Raw genomic sequence first — 21268 nt, 5'->3', positions numbered from 1 at the left:
CACTCTGATAGTAAAGGAACCCTTCAGGGCCGTTGACAGAAGTCACCGCTTACCAGATTGTGTGTGTATATAGGTGCTTATATCACAAATCAAGATGTCCCTGGATGCGGTCACTTATCCCCTGTGGGCAGGTCCAGTCCCAGAGGTATCCGTCCCAGGATCAGATGGGAAAGCAAAATAAATTAGAACTATCCAAAAGCTGTCTCAGATGACAAAGACAAGCAAAGAGATGAGCTGACCCACCACCTAGATCACAGTTAAATTACCAGATAGTGCAGCAAAACAGGCATATATGAACACTCAGATGACCCGTGACCCCTTTAGGACCGTCACTAGTAATCCCTGCTTACCAGATATAAGCAGATGTATGCAGGATTCACAAAACCGATATTCACAGACAAGGTATTCTATCCTCTATGCATAAGTTCCGTCCCTGATGGTATAGATGGCTGACCCACAAACAAGGCTCCCGGATTCACATATAAACAATAGAGATGCCCATAGTGTAAAACCGTTTTATTAGAACCAAAAAGTAAAAGTAATGCACTTACACGTAAAGCATATAAGTATGCGCTGAATCCAAAGCTGCCGGCCGGACAGCTAGGAACACCCGCCTGAGCGTCTCAACGAGGTTGACTTATTTGGACTCAATTTATCTATTCGTGTCACTAAGCGCAGCTTTCCTTATCCAGTATGTATACATGTATTGTGGTCTTGAAGTGGTTAAGCGCCTAATTCCCCCTAAGCTAAAAGTGGTTATCTTGGGAATCACAAATTTGCATTAAGGCATGCACACTGTATGTGTAGACTAGTTTGCCAGCATGTTTTTTTTTCTTTTTTTTCTTTTTTTTTTTTTTGTTGTTAAAAGTGCATAATTTATCATTTTGATTTCAGTAATGTCTGCAGTGGAATCCCTAATCGGCTCTATCAGGGAGTAATAACTAGCTATTGGTTTCTCTGTTAATGTGAATTGTTTGACCTTTTGTAGGCAAAAAATGAGCCTGCTGGTAAGAGACCTTTGGAAAGAAAAGAAAGTGAGCCAAAAAAGTCATCAAGCAGCGACCAGCGGCGTTCAACAGACAAGCATGAAAAGTAAGGATTTTTCTCTCTTGACCTTAAATAGGGGGCAGGCGGATGTAAACGGAAGTGCTTCCATTTATACCCAATTGTCCAAAAAAAACAAGATTTGTCTTTTTTTTTTTTTTTTTCTCCCCTAAAAAATGTGACCGATTTGGAGGTGCAATAATAACATAGGAGGTGGTCTGTTAGGTTGGGTGAAATCGCAATAATCGTATTTTGATTGGTTTGCGCAAAAGTTATTGCATTTACTAACTGCGGGGAAGATTTTTTTTCTTGTAATGGCGGTGATCTGCTTTTTTGCCTGACTGCGACATTCCGGCGGACAGATTGGACCCCTAACTGACATTTTTGACACTTTTCGTGGGAACCAGTGACATTACTGCAGTAATCAGTGATAAAAATATGCACAGTTACTATAATAATGACATTGGCAGGGTAGGGGTTAACAGTGTGGGTGATCAAGGGGTTAAATGTGTACCTAGGGGCGTGTTTCTAACTGTGAGGGGCATGGTTTGTGGAATGACCATGAAGACCTGTGTCCGGAGTCCTATATAGAAGGATCACAGGGGCTCTGATCATTCCAGGAAGAACGGTCAGCTGTGTTTACAACAGCTGACCGTTCTTCTCTCTCAGCGGGAAACCATCACGGGTGTCAGGCAGTAATCGGCGCCGCCTGCCCGCTGCACCGGCTTCCCCGCTGACGAGCCGGGCGGGAGCGTGCTGCCGGTGGCGCACGCTCGCCCCCTAGCTGCTTCCAAGCGACCGACGTAGCCCTACGTCGTTTTGCCTGGGAGAGCCACACTGCCGCAGTAAATATGTGGTAAGCGTTCGGCAACCGGTTAACTAGCAGCCTAACTTTCCATTTTTCTCTAACTTTGCAAGATGGTGACTCGTTTTAAAGTGACTATAAAACCCTCTGGCAGCAGGTTGTCCAGATGAAGGCCAAAAGGATGACCCTTTCAGCCATAGCAAGAGAAGTTTGTCCTTCCAAATCTGTAATTTCTAAAATATTGCATCTTACTACGTCACAAACTCATTTAAGTCCCCCAAGAAGGCTGGTCATTTACGAAAGACAAATGCAAGAGAGGACAGGATAATGCAGATAATCTCAATGGCTTAACACAGCAGCTGCGATTTGCATGCCAGTTCAGCGCTGAACCGAGTAGGGATCTGTCTCATCATACTGTGTCTCGCCTTTGAAGAAAATTTGGAGTGAAAGCCCACTCTGCAGTTACCAAACCTCTCCTTAGCAGAATTCAATAGGCTAGACTAACCTTTACTTAAGACTGTGTGGACTGAGAACTGGTCAAGTTCACTTTAGGGATAAAAGCGAGTTTAATTTTTTTGGGTCCGGTGGGAAACATTGTAAAACTAGGGAAAGACTGAACCCAAAGTTTGTAAAGAAGCCAGTGAAAGGTGGAGGGGGGAGCCTCGTGGTTTGGGGGGTGTTTTCTGCAGCAGGAGTTGGGCCTTATACAGCTACATGGCAGTGAATGCAAATGTTAATCAGAACATTCTTTGACAACATGCGGTTCCTTCCCTGCGTTCAACCAATCAGCCAGCAATTTTCATGCACGACAATGCCTTCTGTCACACAGCAAAACGGATAAAGCCGTTCCTTGAAGCTGAAAACATTGAAATAATGAAATAGCCAGCCCAGAGTCCTGATCTAAACCCAGTAGAAAACCTCTGGAAAATCCTTGGCGAAGTTATGGCAGAGAAACACTGTCACAGAACTGTGGAAGTAGAGTGGATCAAAATGACACCAGAGCAGTGTGAGCGACTAGTTTTGTCCTGTGGCTGCAGATGTGCTGAAGTCATTCAAAGCAAGGACCTGTACACTTCCTACTAAATTGATGTAACCTTCAGAAGATTTAGTTGTAATCTTTCAAAGTGCTACAGCCATTGCGGTTCTCTAATTTTGATCATTGTGTTTTCTACGGAATAAATTTTTTCTTTTTTTTTTTTTTTAAGTGCCTTGGTTATTTTGAAAAACACTGTTCTATTAGCATGGTAAAGCCACAAGGAAAATTGTATCCAATATTAAGCAACGAAGATTACATTATTTCTGAAAAAAATCAAGTGTTCATAAATTCTCATTTTGATCTCCAGTGTACATGTCCAAAGCACTTTTCACAGATCCAAATTGTTTTTTTTTTTTTTTTTTGTTTTGTTATCTTCAGCAGCTACGGACGACTTTTCTAGGTAAAATTCCTTCTTGCTCTGGCGCCCGATTTTTTTTTTTTTTTTTTTCTCTTTGAGTGTTGTGTTATGAAGCAACACAGTGTGGACTTGTCTATCATAAGCTGTCCATGTTCACGGAAGCAACACTTGAACTCATAAATTTATTTACATTCCCCGAAAAATGTTTATGGTTAATGTGAAGTTTAGATGTTCCACTGAGAATTTGTATGGTATAGTTTCTTTATTGTATTTGATTTGTTTCATCAAATTGAGCATGTGTTGGTTTAAAGTTATTCACGTACAGTAGATGGAATTTATCTCATGAGAGGTGAAAGTAGCGCGGCATCCTTTTATTGCCAGAATGTATATTTAGGTCTGCAGTTACCTGCATTTTATATTGCTGGTAGGGTTTGGCGCAGGAGTTTTATACTATTTTTTTTGTTATATAAAGTGTGTAATTTTTTACAACTGTGTTTGAAGCAACTCGTGTATTGTAATTACTTTAAAAAGAAAATTTTGTGCAGGTCTTCCCCAAGCCTAAAAGATGAAACTTCTGATAAAGGTGATGATAAAACAACTGATAAGGAAAAAGCCAAGGATGAACACAGAAGTGATCGATCTAGGACTAGCAAATCAGGTAGATTTTTTATTTTTCATTTTTTTTTTTGCAATGCATTGTATCTAATAAATTAAATGTAAGTTTGCATATCGTGACGAGTAAAGCAAACATGTACTTTGTCAAAATGGTAAAACGGATAATTGCAACTACAAGGATCTTTTATCTAAGGCTCCATGTACACGGGACGCTGGAAATGGCCGTTTAGGAGCAGTTGGGCGTTTTTTTTTTAGAAGCCCCTGAACCCATCTACATTTTATCTTATCTGTCCATGTACACCTGGTCGTTTACAGTCATTTGCCAGCAGTTGCGTTCAGGGACTGTTTTTAGAACGCAATTATTTGCGTTCGAACGTGTGTTTCCCGGCGTTTCAAACGCGTCTGAACGCGATGACCCGCGTTTAGCGTTCGCGTTTTTCCATTTTAAAGGGGAATAATTTTTTTGACCTCTAGGAACGCTTCTAAACGCAAACGCTGCTAAACGCCCGCTAAATGCGAGTACAAACGCGACCGAACGGACGTTTCAAACGTCCTAAAAATTCCAGCATTCAAAGGGACTTTTAACAACGTCCCGTGTACATGGAGCCTTAGTGTTGTGGTGTTTTGTAAGCATCTGTTTATACAGTATAATCTTCTGTAAGGGAGATGATCCGAGAGCAATCTCACATCGAGTGCATTATTAGCTTTATCACATTCCTTCTTTAAGTTCTTTTAGAAACAGATGCACAGGTTTAAGAATGAAGGGATTTTACATTATTTTAAGTGTGGATTTTTTTTTTTTGTATAAAGTATTTACTTTTGCAACATTTCACTAGGCAATTTTTACCCATCAGCTACCTTCATAATAGAATTGCAGAAACAGATGAATGAATTGAATTCCATTGGATCTTTGTGAATCTTGTGTGTTGTGTTTTTTTTTTTTTTGTGTATAAATTTTCACTGGGTGAATTGTCCAATGAATAGTTAGATTCCTAATTGTTAGAGGAGTAGAAGATTGTTTTTCTGTTATCTGAGGTTTTAGATCCCGGTTAAAGAAATTTTAAATTGGCAAAATGAGGTTTGAAGTGCCACTGTTTGTTTTTTGGAGTTAGGGGTGGACAAACATTTAATAAAATTACATTTTGATTTTTTACAGAAATCTGTATTCGGTTTATATAGGGCTCATTCGCACTGGCCCTCACAGAAAAATTCTCCTATGCAGGCTGGTGTTTGCTCTGTATGGGCAGTGGCGACATAGAAACGTCAAAATGCAGTTTTATTTGTTTCTGTGGTGAATAGAAATGCATGGACAGAGTTTTGGTGCAGAAAAATGCAGGCATGTGGCATTTTACCGCACTGCTCTGTACTTGGTCTCCATTGATGTGTAAATAATGCAGAATGGTTTTCTGTGTGCTCTTTCTGAAATAGTTTAAAATAGTTGACAACTATTTTCATAATCATTTAGTTGTTGATTAGTTGTTTCGGCCCTAGATGTCGGTCATCGTACATATGTGAACCGGGACTGAATCTTCACAAGTCAGTTTTGATTACATCCCCTCGCTTGGCATACCTGGCACTCATTCTAGACACGACAGTCCCCAGGATTTTCCTTCCGCCATATACAGTTCAAAAGCTTCTCTTTTCGTGTCCATTGCCTACTTCCTCTAACCGCATCCATTTCTGCTTACGTTTTGGCCCTCATGGTGGCTTCCTTCGAAGCAAAACACTTTTCCAGATCTCCACGGGTAGAGACCTCTGTGTTTGCTAATCAGTTTATCTTTATTTCCCAAGTTCGTAGCCAGGTCAAAGAAACCATGGGCATAAGTGTTGGGTGCTCTGGTGGCTCCGTGGCACATGTACACCCTTATTTGTGCCTTTACCCTTCTTAAACTCCTCCTTTTGTTGGCAAGAACCCAACAAGAGGGCATTCTGGTTATCCTGATGGCTCCAGACTGGCCATGCAGGGCTTAGTCTGCGCATCTTGTTCAGTTAGTTGCAGTTGCTCTCTGCTTGGCTGTTGAAGACGGGTGCCAAAGGACAAAGGTTTCCCAGGCTGTCCTTTCCACTAGGCTTTGTGTTTGGCAGTCCATTTGCTGGTTTGGCCTACTTTGCCTAGTGAGGGCCTCTGGTGTTTCATCCCCACAATTTTTCCATTGCTCCCGTTTTATCATTTTAAAGAGGTATTTATCATTGCTTGACCCTCAGCACTGTGAAGGGCCAGGTATCTGACTGTTCTTTTTTTTATTTTTATTTTTTCTTAATCAGAAACAAAGTTTATTAAAAGAACAAGAACTTAAGGCTTCACAAAACATACTCCCTTGCAAAAGGAGAATAGACAATCAGATAGTATAAGTAAGGCACTCCCAAAAGTATTCATCCCCCAGCAAAATACAGACAGTCACAATGTTACGGTCCCAGGGCATACCATGCAATCCCCCCCCCCCCCCCCCCCGCACCAACAAAGGCAGGGCATCACTGTAACAGATGGTCGAGAATCAAGTCTGTGGGGGCCAAACCCGGCTGTACCAGCCACCCACCCCCATATTTTTTCATATCTTATCGGTACACCTCTATGTTGGTATATCATGCGTTCACAGCGCAGAGTAACCCCCATGGCGTGTTCCCACATCTCCAGCGTGGAAGGGGACGGGGACGTCCAGTGCTGCAGGATAAGCTTCCGGGCCTGAAACAATACCCTAGCCAGTGCCAACCGAACGTTGACATCTGCCGAGTATTACTCCATCATACCAAGAAGGCACGGCTTTGGATCTACCGGTACAGATAGGAGAAATGCAGCATTAACGGTCCGGTCCACCGCCATCCAGTACCTGTGGAGCTCAGGGCAACGCCATGGGAGGTGAATGAGGTCCCCACAATCCCTATTACACCTGGTACACAAGGAGTCCGTCCTGAGACCCATCCTATGAAGTCGGAGGGGGGGTGCGGTGCACCCTAAGGAGTATGTACAGTTGTGAGAGCCGTTGCGCAATGTTTAAAGAGCAGTGTCGCACCGACTCTAGCGCTTCATCCCACTGATCGTCAGTATGGACCCCAACATCCATCTCCCAGTGATTTTTAGCCGGGCTAGGAAATTTATCTAAATAGACACTTAGTAGCATGGAATAGCACTCAGAAATGAACCCTTTGGTTGAGTCATAGCATTTCATCATATTGAAGACCGTAGGCGGGGGCAATTCCTGACAGGGCTAAGAGGGCTGGGCCTGAACTGCATGCCTCAACTGCATATATGAAAATAACATGCCCGGGGGTAGGTTATACCTGGCTCGCAGCTGTTCGGATTCCAGCAGGCGGCCACGGTCAAACACCTGTCTAAGGTGAGTAACCCCACTTGCCTTCCACCGAGCTGCACACTGCAGCTTAGCCAACTCCGGATACGTTCGATTATCCCAGAGTGGACTGTAGTCTGTGAAGCCAGTAACCTTCTGAAGCGGCTTCACCTTAGCCCAAATTTTATGTATTAATCTATAAGTGGGAAACATTTTGTTGGACTTCAGAAACCATTGCGATTCCAAGGCCCCAGGAACGGTGTCATGAAGCATGACCCCCAAGCGTAGAATCCCCGGTCCCTTACCCTGAGGGCCCCTAGTAGGTTCTGCATCTGTGCTGCCAAATAGTAGATCCAAGGATTAGGAAAGGCAAGCCCTCCCCTATCCTTTGGCCTATACAGTTGTTCAAACTGAATTCTAGCGACACCCGACCGCCACAGCAAGGAACAGAAGGTGGAGTTCATCCAGCCGAAATAGTTTTGGCGGGATAACCACCGGTGTATTATGGAGAAAATACAGGAGTTGGGGCATGAAGATTTTCACCAAATTAACCTGCCCAGCCACCGAGAGCCACAATTTAGACCAGATAGCAACCTTTGTCTCTAAACCGCGTCAGTAGTGGCAATATGTTCAAGCGACCGTAGCCAGTAATGGTAGCCGAGATCACTACACCTAGGTATTTGAATTGCTGCACCACCGGCACAGGGCAAAATGTGACCAACTGAGGGTCCAGCCCCTGATCCAGGGGCAATAAGGCCGACTTAGACCAGTTGATGGTAAACCCAGAAAAGCCACCAAAGACGGTAATGATATGCATCGCAGCTCGCAAAGAGGGTCCCATGTGCCCCAGGAGCAGCAGCATGTCATCAGCATACAATAAAATCTTCATGCAAGGTCCCATACTGAAAGCCCACCACCGAGGCACTGGCCCGAATCTGCGCTACCAGGGGCTCTATGGCCAGGGCGAACAGTAAAGGGGACAAAGGGCATCCCTGCCTAGTCAGTCCCCCTCTCCAGATGAAATGGTACAGACTGCCTGCCCCCCTCCCGAATAACTGCCCGCTGTGCCTGGTAAAGGAGGCGAACCCACGCTATAAACGTGGGGCCGAAACCAAATTTCTCCAACACCGCCCAGAGGTATGCCCTTTCCACACTATTAAAGGCTTTGTTACTGTCGGGGGACAAGAGGGCTCTGGAGCCCGCATTGTCCCCTCTAGTCTGCATATTTAACATACACTGTACGGAGATTAACAGCTGTGGATTTGTTGGGCATGAACCCTGCCTGGTCGTCGTGAATAATGGTAGCAACCACCTGGTTCAGCCGACGGGCAAGGACCTTGGCCAGGATTTTAATGTCTGATTGCAATAGGGAAATCGGTCTATGTTAGGGTCCAGAGGGGGTTTATCTGGTTTCAGGAGCAGAATGATGCTGGCCCCAGACATGGATGGAGGCAAACGACCACAGCGAAGAGATTCATTAAAGACCCGCAGCAGTCGTGGCATTAAGGTGTCAGGGAAGGTCTAGTATACCTCCATAGGTAGCCCGTTGTCTCCTGGGGCCTTAAAGGTAGGAAAAGAGCTGGCCTCCTGTAGCTCCTCCAGGGTAATGGGAGCATCCAATTTGGCCCTATGCGTGGCTGACAAAGCTGGGAGATCCACCCCTTGCAAGTACTCAGCCAGCTCCGAAGCACCATAGGTCAGGGTTCGACAATCCCCCGGGCGCCAGGTCGCATTTGCGACTAGAATTAGGGGTGCACTGCAGGAGATGTCCTCTCGCTTTGCACCCCCCCCCCCCCCCCCCGAGCGTTCGAACTACCGCATCATCCGAAAATTGAGGCCCCGGCTTTTGGGCCTTCTTCATTGAGATGTTGCCAATGGGGAACTGGCGGCCTCTTGTGGTGGCCGGGAGTATGAAAACAAGCAGTAACTACCGTATGAATGCAAGGAATTTCCACTGCTTGTTCTCAATGCCCGCCAGAAGTTTTTGCAGTCTTCATCTGGCGCCCTTTGCTTAAAGGTAAGTGTGCATCTGGCGCCCTTTGCTTAAAGGTAAGTGTGCAGGGAGTGTGGGTATTTGATTTTATTTTTAAATCCCATTTTACACCGCTCTCTCCTGGAAGTTCAAGGATAATGTGTCCTACATATTTATGCACTTCTGCAAAAGAGTGTTAGGGCTCTTTCACACGGGCGTTCTGATCAGATCCGCCTGTCGGTTTCTTAGGCGGATCTGATCGGATGCCCATTCAGCCCTATGGAGCAGCTGACACCCGCTGCCCATCCGATCCTGTCCGTGAAATCCGGACGGATGGAAACCCTATTTTCCATCCGTCCTGGGGATTGGATCGGATTGCATCCGATTCCCCTTAGAGAGCAGCGGGGCTCTGACACCTCCCTCTCTGCACACAGTGCGGAGACGGAGCTGTCATCCGCCGGCTCAGCGGGGATCGGCGGATCGATCCCTGCTGAGCAGAGCACAGTCTGCAACGGAATGTGGACCGCGTGAAAGGGGCCTTATTTTAAAAATTGCATTTTGTAATCTCCTTGCAATGTGTTGATATTTTGTTTTGTATTATAATCCCTTATTCACAATAAATCTTTTATGGAAATTTTTTTTTTTTTTTTCATCTCCCTGCCATGCCACACAGCTGATGGCCCCTTTCACACTGGCTTTCTGATCAGGTCCGCCTGTCAATTTTTCAGGTGGACCTGATCGGACCCTTCAGTCTCTATGGAGTGGCAAGCCGCCGACATCCGATCCTGTCCGCCAAAAACAGACGGATGGTGGTTCTATTTACCATCCGTCCAGTGAATCGGATTGGATGGCATCGGATGGAAACAGACGGTCCGTTTCCATCTGATTGCCACATAGAGGAGAATGGGCTGTGTCTGCATAGCAGAGCGGACAGGACCTGTCATCCGCCTGCTCAGCGGGGATCAGCAGAGAGATCCCCACTGAGCATGTGGATTCTGCTTAGCGTAGGCGCTCGTGTGAAAGGGGCCTAGGGTGGCATATGTTACTCTTGGTCACTGGATCTCCTATCGCCCCAACCTTGCTGCACTGTTTAAATTTAAGATTGGTTATTTTCGTCATTGAAAATAAAGCTTTGTTAAAAAAAAAAAAAAACTGTCTCCTAACTTTTTTAGCTGGCCGTTTACAATTTTCGCCAGGAGACGGCAAGTCTGCTCCCCCTCCTCATAAAAGGTGACCTTAGAAAACAACCACTTGCGTTCCGCCCTTGACTAGACAAAGCTAGTCAATGCATCCTGTGCCGACAGCCATGCAGCCTTGGACGCCTTAGTGGGTCGGTCAACCTACTCCTCCTCCCGGTCCCTCACATGCGTAGTCAGGTGTGCCTCCCACTCCCGGGTAGAAGTCTTAACCTTATTGTATCGATGAACACCCCCCGCAGATGGCACTTAAACACATCCCATTGTAGTAAAAGATCTGGATACATGTCATTGTCTAGAAAGAAGTGAGCCATGGCTCTAGGTAGGTTACTATCGGAGGGGAAATGCTTCAGCCAGTATGCATTGAGACGCCAAGGGACGACCTAGGTTGCATTTCAATCCAACACACCAGAGGGAGTGGTCAGACACCCGAGGAGCATACTAAATCTTAGAGACCGTCTCTAGTGATTGGGGGGTACCGAACCACAAGTCTATGTGAGACAAAGACCCATGTGTCTTGGAATAACAAGAGAATTGGGTTGCAACAGGGTGCTGGATCTTCCATACATCCACCCAAGACATTTCACTCAGAAAACGGGCCAACGGGGTGCCACGAGCACCCAGCCCTACACTAGGTGTCTATCCTTGGAGGGGTCCAGCACCCCGTTTGAAGTCCTCCAGAACATACAGCAATGCGTGAGGTTTGTCTAATGTGAACTTCACCAGTTCCCTCAACACATGCATTGAGAAAGGAGGTGGGATATATACCATAGCCAGCACACATACACGGGAATACAGGGTGCAATGCAGAAATATAAATCTACCTTCCGTGTCACACACTTTCGACAATTCCTGGTAATCCACAGACCTATGGACCAGGATACACACCCCCCCTAGAAAAGTAGGTATGTGTGGAGTGATAAATCTGTCGTGCCCAAGTATACCGAACACAGCCAATCGTGTTTGCGGTAAGATGAGTCTCCTGAAGACCGATAATTGCTGGGTGATACTTACGCAGGACAGAGTTCACCATAGCCCTTTTCAAGGGATCGCCCAACCCCTGGACATTCCATGAAATCAAAGGTACATTCAAAATAGTCCACACTGTGCATAATCATATACAGGGTAAGAAAAATAAAGCAACCGCAGGGGCGCAAAGGGACATTGCACCCCAAACCACCACCACATCAGGAATCTGTCCTCTGGGAGATGCGATCAGCAAAAGATGCAGCAAAGCCTGTGTGGAAAAAAGGGCTAAAACAAAAAGTCCCAGAAGCCGGGCATCCGGGGCCAAAGAGGGAAAAGTCCAAGCAAAAACAAAACAGTGCCAATGTGGCAGAAGAGTCATCCACGGTTCAGTCAAGTTGTGGGTGAATTCCTTCAAGCAACACACTAGGTGCTGCAAAGCACATGTAGATATCTCCATTGCATTTTAATTGGAACCATCCTGCCTAAATAGACAAACGGTAAAGGCCTCCGGTAAGGCAAATAAGGACACCCCCAATAAGAGCGCATGCAGGTAACAATCCAAACAGACATCATGCTCCTGGTTGGCAACAGATGGGATCCTCAGGGGTCAGCCACCTCACGCTGTCGCACCCGCAGGGACGGTTCGTTGACATCCAGCCTCTCCAGCAGTATTGAAGAAATGGGTTTGACCCCGTGCAGTAACCCACAGGCGAGCAGGGTAAAGCATGGCATAGGGCAGCTGCACCCTCTGCAGGCGCTGTTTGACCACCTGGAACTTGGCCTGTTTCTTCTGCACCTCCGCCGAGAAGTCCGGATAGATGGACACCCGAACTACATCATATTTAAGTACAGCCTTTTCCCTAGCCAGCCGCAGGGCCTTTTCATGGTCCCGATAATGCAACAGGGTTAACCAGGGAGTTACCCCTCCAACTCTCCTAGACCTCCTGAGGACATAAATCTTATCCCTTCGGCTTGCAAAAGACTCCTTTTTGAAAACCTCTGCAATATCTCCCTTTTGTCTCTCGGAGGGTGGCCTTTCTAGTGGCCATTACCTCCCGCATGTAGGGTGTCTGAGCTAGCAGCCCTTTCTTGTGAACAGACGTTTTTGGTGTTGCACAAGAATAAGTGGTTCTTGGCCCTTCTCTGTTATAAAGTGGTGTTCGCCATCCACTTGAAGACCTTGTTTCCTCCCCCCCAATCTCTACCCTCGTCCAAGGTGGCTACTTGGTCATCTTTATCCACTATTACGTAGTGCTGTAGGTTGACATGACTTCCAGCAGATGCCAGCTTTGGTCTGAGTTTTTTTGCATTCGTCAGTTTAGTTCTGGTGTGGTTCCCTGTTTTAATGGGCCCACACTTCTTTCTCACACTTTAAGATGTTCCATCTGTCATGAAGAATGGCTGTGTCCTTCAGTGACTAAAAAAAGAGAACATGGGATTTTTGTACTCGCAGTAAAATCTGAGTACATTGAAGGACAAAGCACTCGCTTTTCTTTTTTTTTTTTTTTTTTGGCCCATGTCCAGTCACCTGGGGCTGCATTACCCATTTGTCTAAGATTAAGAACTTGTGTCCTGTATCGAGGTTCGTACGGTCATGAAATTCCTGGAAAAGGAAAAGTCATGGGATTTTGACATGGCACCTTCCAGGCCTGGGAACGTTTTGGAAAATGACTGAACCCCACAAAGTTTTGGCAAAGTCATGGAATTTGTTCATATGCAGAAAAGGAAGGCGCCACTGTGGAGCATATGTAAATAATTTTATTGACCCAGTGACATAGAAATTACATGGAGGTGACAGTAAGTTCATGAACTATCATTCCTTTGAATCAATTATTTTCATCTCCCTGAACTGACTCTGAATGAAACGGTTAATTTGAGAGTCACTAAATAGAGACCGGTGTTCCGTGAAAAAACCATTCCCGTGAGAAAACCATACCCTCGTCACTTCCGGTGCACCTACGGGTGGTATAGATTTAGTACGGTAGTGTGTGTATTGTTACACTTGCGGCGGATACATTAAAACAGCTGTGCTGCAATATGAGTCATCTCCGCTCCTATCCCTGACACTTCCCTGATCTTGGCTAATAAATATAAAAGTGGATCACGGAGCCCGGCATCTCCGTCATTTAGATGTCATACACCTGCCGCCGCTTTTATATTTATTAGCCAAGATCAGGGAAGTGTCAGGGATAGGAGCGGAGATGACTCATATTGCAGCACAGCTGTTTTAATGTATCCGCCGCAAGTGTAGCGTTACACACACTACCGTGATAAAACCATACCCTCGGAGCATGCGCACTTGTCAGGCCCTCGGCTGTTCAATGACGTATCCGGGGCTGTGAGCATGCGCACTGCTACACTGCTCAGATGTCCCTGACAGTAAGTGACGAGGGTATGGATTTCTCACGGGGTATGGTTTTCTAACGTTACAGCGGTCCGGTAATCTGATCCTAGAGTGAGAGCTTAGCTCCGCCCTGCAGCCAATCAGACGCTCCCAGCGCACTGACGTGCTGGAAAGGGTAACTAAGCCTGTAACAGTAGTACTCACACCAGACCAGTTACTGAGTGAAAGAACCGAACACGCACTGAAAGAATCGTTTAACCGAGTACAGTAAAATAATCTTTCACCACAATTAGAACAAAACGCCAAAGCAATAATCATGCAGCAGCAGTGCTAAGGCACAGACAGCGAGGACAGACCAAGGGTTAATTATTTAACCCTTTAGACACATTTACTATAAGGATTTAAAAAAAAAAAAAACTATAAAATATCAAATATTTTTAATGACTGGAATATTAGAATGTCTTTATTAGAATGTCAGCTCTGTGCGTTAGTTTTATGTTTATGGTGCACACTACACAGGGGTTGTTTTATTCTTCAGTTCACTTGCTGAGTCTGCAGACAAGCAAGTAAATCAAAGCTCTGACTCACCCTTACTTCGGGTTGAGTCAGAGCTTCGGTTCAATTGCTTGTCAGCAGACTCAGCAAGTGAACTGAAGATTCGATTCATGAATCGTTTCATTTCAGTGAGTAGTTCTAAATTAACCCATTCTTTAAAAGAATCTAACTTCAATCACTAGTGTGAACCCAGGCTATGCGTCTATCTGCATAGGAGGTAGGCGTCCTTCCGGGTCCGCGGTTTTTCCCTGAGACTGGCCAGCAGCAGCTGAGAAAGGACACTAGAGAATCAATCAGGGGACTCCCTTCTAATTGAGGTAGCGGTGAAGCGTATAGTCGCTGGAGGGCCACATGAACGTGGTGACACGGGGGTGCGGTAACCGGTTTCAGAGCATGCGTCCTTCAAGGAGCGGTTCACCCATGCTCCAAAACCGGTTACTGCTGCCCTCCAGTGACTGAGCTTCACTGCTGCCTTGATCAGAAGGGAGTCCCCTGATTGGTTCTCTAGTGTTATCTCTCGGCTGCTGCTGGCCAGTCTAAGGGAAAAACCGCGGACCCGGAAGAACGCCTACCTCCTATGCAGATAGATGCATACACCATGAGTGGCGCATTTCGGTCTTTTCTGCCTGTTCGTGGGACTGTGGCTAAGAGTAAGTGCTGCATTTTGTGCCATCCATACCAGTCCCTACTGCATCTTCATGACTGCCTGAACTGAAGCTTTATCCCCAAGCAGGAGTGCCCATTAATCTTCTTATTCCAGTATATAGACTAATATAAAGAGTAAGCGCCGCATTTGTGCATCTGTGCCATCCATACCAGTCTGGCTGCACCTCCATCATGACTGCCTGAACTGAAGCTTTATCCCCAAGCAGGAGCGCCCATTAATCTTCATTCTCCAGTAGATTGGTCAAATTACAATAGTTAACCTTATGGGGGTAATGCAGTTTCAGGTAAAGTTAGTGTGTAGCAATGTGTATAAGTATGTATGTGTGTGTATATATATATATATATATATATATATATATGTATGTATGTATGTGTGTATGTATGTATGTATATATATATGTGTGTGTGTGTGTGTATATATATATATATATATATATATATATATATATATATATATATATATATATATATATGTATATAACTTTTTTACCTTTTATGTTTACTTTGACAATTTCAGTTTCTCTAATGTGCATGCTTGATATTTTAGGGAGTAGAGGAACCGAAAGGACTGTTGTTATGGATAAGTCAAAGGGAGAGCCTGTAATCAGTGTGAAAACATCTGACTCAAAGGAAAGGGTATGTATATGTAAAGGGAATATTATTGTTAGTATTAAATATGGGATTCTCTGTTTTCTTGATTTTGCCTGTGGGCAATGGCTTTTGTAGAGGCTACAGAATTGCTCCCTTGTTTTTGTTCCTAGGTTTAATTGAATTGCAGACATATTACTTGTAGTTGGGTTGAAAAGACACAAGTCCATCTGGCTTACCCAATAAAAAACAGTAAAGAAAACCCAACCATACAATCCCATATACACAATCCTATACCCGCAGTTGATCCAGAGGAAGGCGAAAACTCCCAGCAAAGCATGATCCAATTTGCTACAGCAGGGGAACAAATTCCTTCCTGATCCCCCGAGAGGCAATCTGATATTCCCTGGATCAACTTTACCTATAAATAATAGTACCCAGTTATAATAGTTCCACCTAGGAAAGAATCCAGGCTTTTTTTTTTCTTAAAGCAATCGAGTTGGCTGGCCAGAACCACCTCTGAAGGGAGTCTATCCCAAATTTTCACAGCTCTTACTGTGAAGAAACTTTTCTGTATTTGGTATGTGCTTGTGTGTGTGTGTGTACAGTATCTCACAAAAGTGAGTGCACCCCTCACATTTTTGTAAATATATCTTTTCATGTGACAACACTAAAGAAATGACACTTTGCTACAATGTAAAGTAGTGAGTGTACAGCTTGTATAACAGTGTAAATTTGCTGTCCCCTCAAAATAACTCAGCACACAGCCATTATTGTCTAAACTGCTGGCAACAAAAGTGAGTACACCCCATAAGTCAAAATGTCCAAATTGGGCTCAATTAGCCATTTCCCCTCCCCAGTGTGATGTGACTTGTTAGTAGTGTTACAAGGTCTCAGGTGTGAATGGGGAGCAGGTGTGTTACATTTGGGGTTATCGCTCTCTCTCTCTCTCTCATACTGGTCACTGGAAGTTCAACATGGCACCCCCATGGCAAAGAACTCTCTGAGTATCTGAATTATTGCTCTACATAAAGATGGCCTAGGCTATAAGAAGATTGCCAAGACCCAAAACTGACCCGCGACACGGTAGCCAAGGTGGCCATACAGCGGTTTAACAGGATAGGTTCCACTCAGAACAGACATTGCCATATTCGACCAAATAAGTGGAGTATGTGCTCAGCGTCCTATCCAGAGGTTGTCTTTGGGAAATAAATGTATGAGTGCTGCCAGCATTGCTGCAGAGACTGAAGGGGTGGGGGGTCAGCCTGTCAGTGCTCAGACCATACGCCGCACACTTCATCAAATTGGTCTACATGGCTGTCACCCCAGAAGGAAGCCTCTTCTAAAAATGCACAAGAAAGCCCGAAAACAGTTGGAATGAAAATAAGAGTGTAGCGCTAAATGAGAAACTACAACAGTTCTCAATAGAAACAAATAAGATGAATAAACGTGAAAAACTGTAAATGATTGCAATCAAGAAAGTTCATAAAGTTCACAATGGTAAGTGCACGTGGAGTCATCCAAAGTGGAGAGGCAAATCGTGATACTGATGTCCCAACACCAAATAAAATGCGCTCACCAGATGTTGACCCTAAATTCCATATATCATGAGGGTCAAAAAGGCTGTTATGATATAAGATTCCTCAAACGATCTGCAACCACGGATGTCTCCCAGGTATATATCCAGCAGGGTAGTTGGAAATGATAACGGACAGAAATCCAGACCCATGTGGAAGTAAACCAAAGGAAACAAACATAGTGTAAAACCCAAATAAAATGTTTATTAAAAAAAGGGAAGTAACACTCACAAAATTTCCAATGGTAAAGACAAACAAATGCAAGTCTGGCTATACAGGCACAATCCTGATGCTGAGGACATTCTCAAAAGATTTGACCAGCAAGCTATTAAGGAATCCATACACCTATAAAGGCTTCATAATTGATAATTAATGAAAAAACGGATCCCACCAGTGTTAAGCTGCCAAGCATTATAGTCTGAGTAGAAAGACGAGGTGGCATGCATGTCGAGCCTCTCTGAAACTGACCAACACGGCGCAGCGTCACTTCCGGTCTTTACCGGAAGTGAGGTAAATGCGCATAACACTGGTGGAGCGCATATCTAACCAGCGCCAAACAGAGGCTCGGCATGTAAACAAACACCACCCCTCGGGAGACAGGCACCCGGCGTGTCTCTAAATAAGGAAATAGGCAGCTAACCTAATGATATATCCACAGGTGGAAACAATAATATAAAACGTATATCCTCTACCAAAAGAAGATATGTCATAAAATCGTTAAAATAATATGACCACATAAGATAAGTAAAATGTAAAAAGTTAAATACCAGAAAAAGAGGATAAGAGCAAATATGATGAACTAATGGTACATTAAATGGGACATCAAGTAATACCAAATTATCAAATTAAGATGTGTTAATAAATTAATATCCCATTCAATGTTTAAACCGAACGGATAATAGGATTGGAGGGTGTCGATCCAATGTGTTTCGCAATGCGAAACTCCCCGTATACCAGATCCACCCCTCCAGGGGACAGTAAAATGATCTATGATCTGAAATGGGGTCCCTGTGGGATTGTTGTGATGGTGACGTAAATTATGCTTAGGCACATTATGATTTACTTATACCAGTGATAATGCTGGTAATGTGCTCATTGACTCTAACGTAGAATGGTCTGCTGGTGCGACCAACATACTGCTTCTGACAGGGTCAAGTCAACACGTAGACAACATATGTGGTAGCACACGTGGAGAACAATTTTATTTGGTATACAGAATTTGTGACCGTAGACTGAAAGGAAATAAACTTTCTTCTTTTGTCACAATTCAACTGACACGCTCTACATTTCCGACAAGGAAAAAATCCAATCTAGTTGGTAAGAAATTGGGGTTTGGAAGGTGGGTCCAACACATTCGGGGCTACCCTATTTTTGAGAGAGGGTGCACCTCTAAAAGTGACCAAAGGTCTTGGACCCCTGCGCGGGTACCGTGCCTTACATGCCTGTACGGTTGATCAGCTAGTTCCTGGTCTGAACCTTTGCACCGCTGTTTGTTGAAGTTGTTTTTCTATTGTTTATAACTTAATAAAAAGATTAAAAAAAAAAAAAGTGACCAAAGGTCTGTTTGGGAGAACAGGACCTAAAATACGGTCATTTTTTAGGATGTTTTTTTTTACGGTCATTTTTTAGGATGTCCCAATGTCTGGAAAAAATTGTTTTAATTTTGTTTGTGCTGAACAGAGTATTCAGTGAATAGTGACCACTTGGTAAAGTTTGGATTATCATGATTGTGATGAGTGGAGTTTTCTAACAGTTGGGCTCTGTCCTTGCAGGCAACTTCCCTAATTACACTTTCCAAGATATTGGATTCATAGCCCTTAGCTATAAATCTTTTTTTGAGGACCTGTGATTGTTTGAAGTAATAACTATCGAGGGTACAGTTCTCCTTAAACGAAGGAACTGACTTTTAGGCACGCCACTCAACCATGGCTTGTAATGACAACTGTCGCTGGGTAAATGGGAATTGCGGTCAGTTGTTTTAAAAAAGGTGTTGGTAATAACCCTATTCTCTACTCGAGTGATCTCGAGGTCTGGAAAATGAACATTGTTTGCACTATGTTCATAGGAAAGTTGTACAGTAAACCCCCGCTCCATCGCGTTCAGTTTTGGCGGTCCCGGTATATTGCGTTTTTTTTTTTTTTTGTAATGTTGTTTTACTATATAAATCCTTAAAAATGAAATATTTTTGTGTTTTCCATGGCTCTTGCTATGTATCTTTTATGTGTTTAAATGAGTTTCTATTGTTTTAAAAGTGTGTTTAAAGACCTTAAAATTCTTTTACACGTACAGTGACAGTAAAAAAAACATGCCTACAATGCATTTTAATAGGGATTTTATTTTGCGGATTTTCACTTTTTGCGGCTGGGTCCGGAACGTAACCCCCGCAATGGAGGGGGGTTTACTGTATACCTATATCGTCTGAATTTAAAAAAGACATAAAGGTATCCAAAGATGGAAGGTCACCTTTCCAAAGGAGGAGGATGTCGTCTATATAACGCACCAACAACGCCAATTCAGGTTGTTGTGAGGGATAGATGACAGCCTCCTCCCATTTGGCCATAAAAAGGTTCGCTAAACTGGGGGCAAATTTAGCCCCCATAGCTACACCTTTTTGCTTTAAATAGAATTGGCCATTGAACCAAAAATAGTTCCGTCCTGTTGCGAATATCAAAAGCTCCAAAGTAAACTCACGTTGGGGAATGGAGATGGAAGATTCGGTTGATAGAAAATGGTCCACTGCCTCAAAACCCAAAGTGTGAGGGATGCACGTATATAGAGAGGGGACATCCGCTGTCACTAGCAAACCTCCTCTACAGTGATAATATTTAGAATATTAATGGTATCTTTAGTATCCTTGATATACGAAGCAACCTTACACATAAGAGGTTGTAAATAGTGATCTATATACTTCCCTATGCGGAAAGTAATATAATCTATCCCGCTGACGATCGGGCGGGTGATCCTGTTCTACTCCATATCGATTGGTGGTATGTATATTAGAGTCCCTGTAGGTCTTCCTCGCTCACCCTATCGGCTGTGCTAGTGGCTGGGACTTGTAGTACCACTGGTGCAGCAGTGCGGGCTGTTTTTTTTTGCTTTTTTGCAGTTTTCTTAAAGTGACACTGCGTTATTCCAGAGTTCGTAATGTAATCCCAAGAACAAATTTCACCTACCTACCTTGCGGTTGCAGGGACCTCAGTGTCGCTACCCCTTTCTGCCTTAACGGCAGTTTTGGAAAACCTGGTTTCAGAAGTGGATATGGTTATCAAAAATACCACTAGTAAAAAGTGCCCTATGCCCTCTCCTGTGACCTCAGATTTTTAGGTAGATATGGCCGACGCAGGTTAGAGGGTTCTACGTCATCGCATTCGGGTGGCAAGGGCGACATATCCTCGTGTGAAGCCGTGCTGGTGGAGGCACTTGGCGTCAGTGCGGTAAACTCAAAAAAACGGCAGATGAGTCTGCACTGGGCCTGACTGAGTTAACGGACCAGATTGTCCAAGCCCTACTATTTATATGTGATGCGTCGCTAGATGTGGCCCCTCTTGTTGCCAGTGTGTCCGCGGTGGGGGTAGCTATTAGATGCATAGTGTGGCTAAAAAGTTGGTCTGCAGATCTGGCCTCAACAAAGGCTCTATCAGATCTCCCCTTTTCGGGAAACCATTTGGTTCCTTATTGGATGAGTTAATCTAAGGACTCAGACGGGGAAGAGTACTCTTCTTCCTCAATCCGCCAAGAGCAAGCCATCGCGTAATAGACGGGGGCTTATTTCACAGCCCACAGGTGGCCCTTTTGAGCCTCCGGCATGCAGGAGAAAGGATCTAAGCCATTTAGGTCTTCTCGGGGTTCCAAGAAGACATGGATGGGTAAGCAAAGAACAGGGGCAATCAAGACCTGCAGACAAATCCCGGTCTGCATGAAGGGACGCCCTCACCCATATCTGGGGTGGGGGGGGTGTCTTTGCTACTTTCCGGAACCATGGACTTCCTTGATTCAGGACGAATGGGTCCACAAACTAATCCTGTTAAGATCGAATTCTGGTCTCGACCGTCAGACATGTTCTTCCGGTCCAATCTATACCTAGCTCCAGACCGGTTAGGTTTCTACGAGAGGCGGTACAAGATCTGCTGTCGCAAGGGGTGATTGTGCCGGTTCCTTCTCAGGAATGCTTTTAGGGGTTCTATTCAAACCTGTTCTCTGTGCTCAGGAAAGAAGGCAAAGTATGTCCAATCCTGGACCTCAAGGCTCTGAATCGC

General features: G+C 44.5%; 1 protein-coding gene across 1 annotated transcript in view; it reads left to right on the top strand.

Moving 5' to 3' along the window:
• The window catches only part of LOC309547132 (scaffold attachment factor B1-like), a 119083-nt gene that overhangs the window by 42625 nt on the left and 55190 nt on the right, over window positions 1-21268 (top strand). Inside the window, exons 9-11 of the mRNA XM_082246922.1 lie at window positions 989-1092; window positions 3789-3901; window positions 15395-15569. Coding sequence (XP_082103048.1) covers window positions 989-1092; window positions 3789-3901; window positions 15395-15569 — 392 coding nt within the window. The remainder of the gene's footprint in view (window positions 1-988; window positions 1093-3788; window positions 3902-15394; window positions 15570-21268) is intronic.

Source organism: Pelophylax lessonae (assembly GCF_965119305.1).
Source record: "Pelophylax lessonae genome assembly, chromosome: 1".
Lineage (NCBI taxonomy): Eukaryota > Metazoa > Chordata > Amphibia > Anura > Ranidae > Pelophylax > Pelophylax lessonae.
Note: the sequence above shows the minus strand (reverse complement) of the source record. Positions and strands in the feature narration are given on the sequence as shown.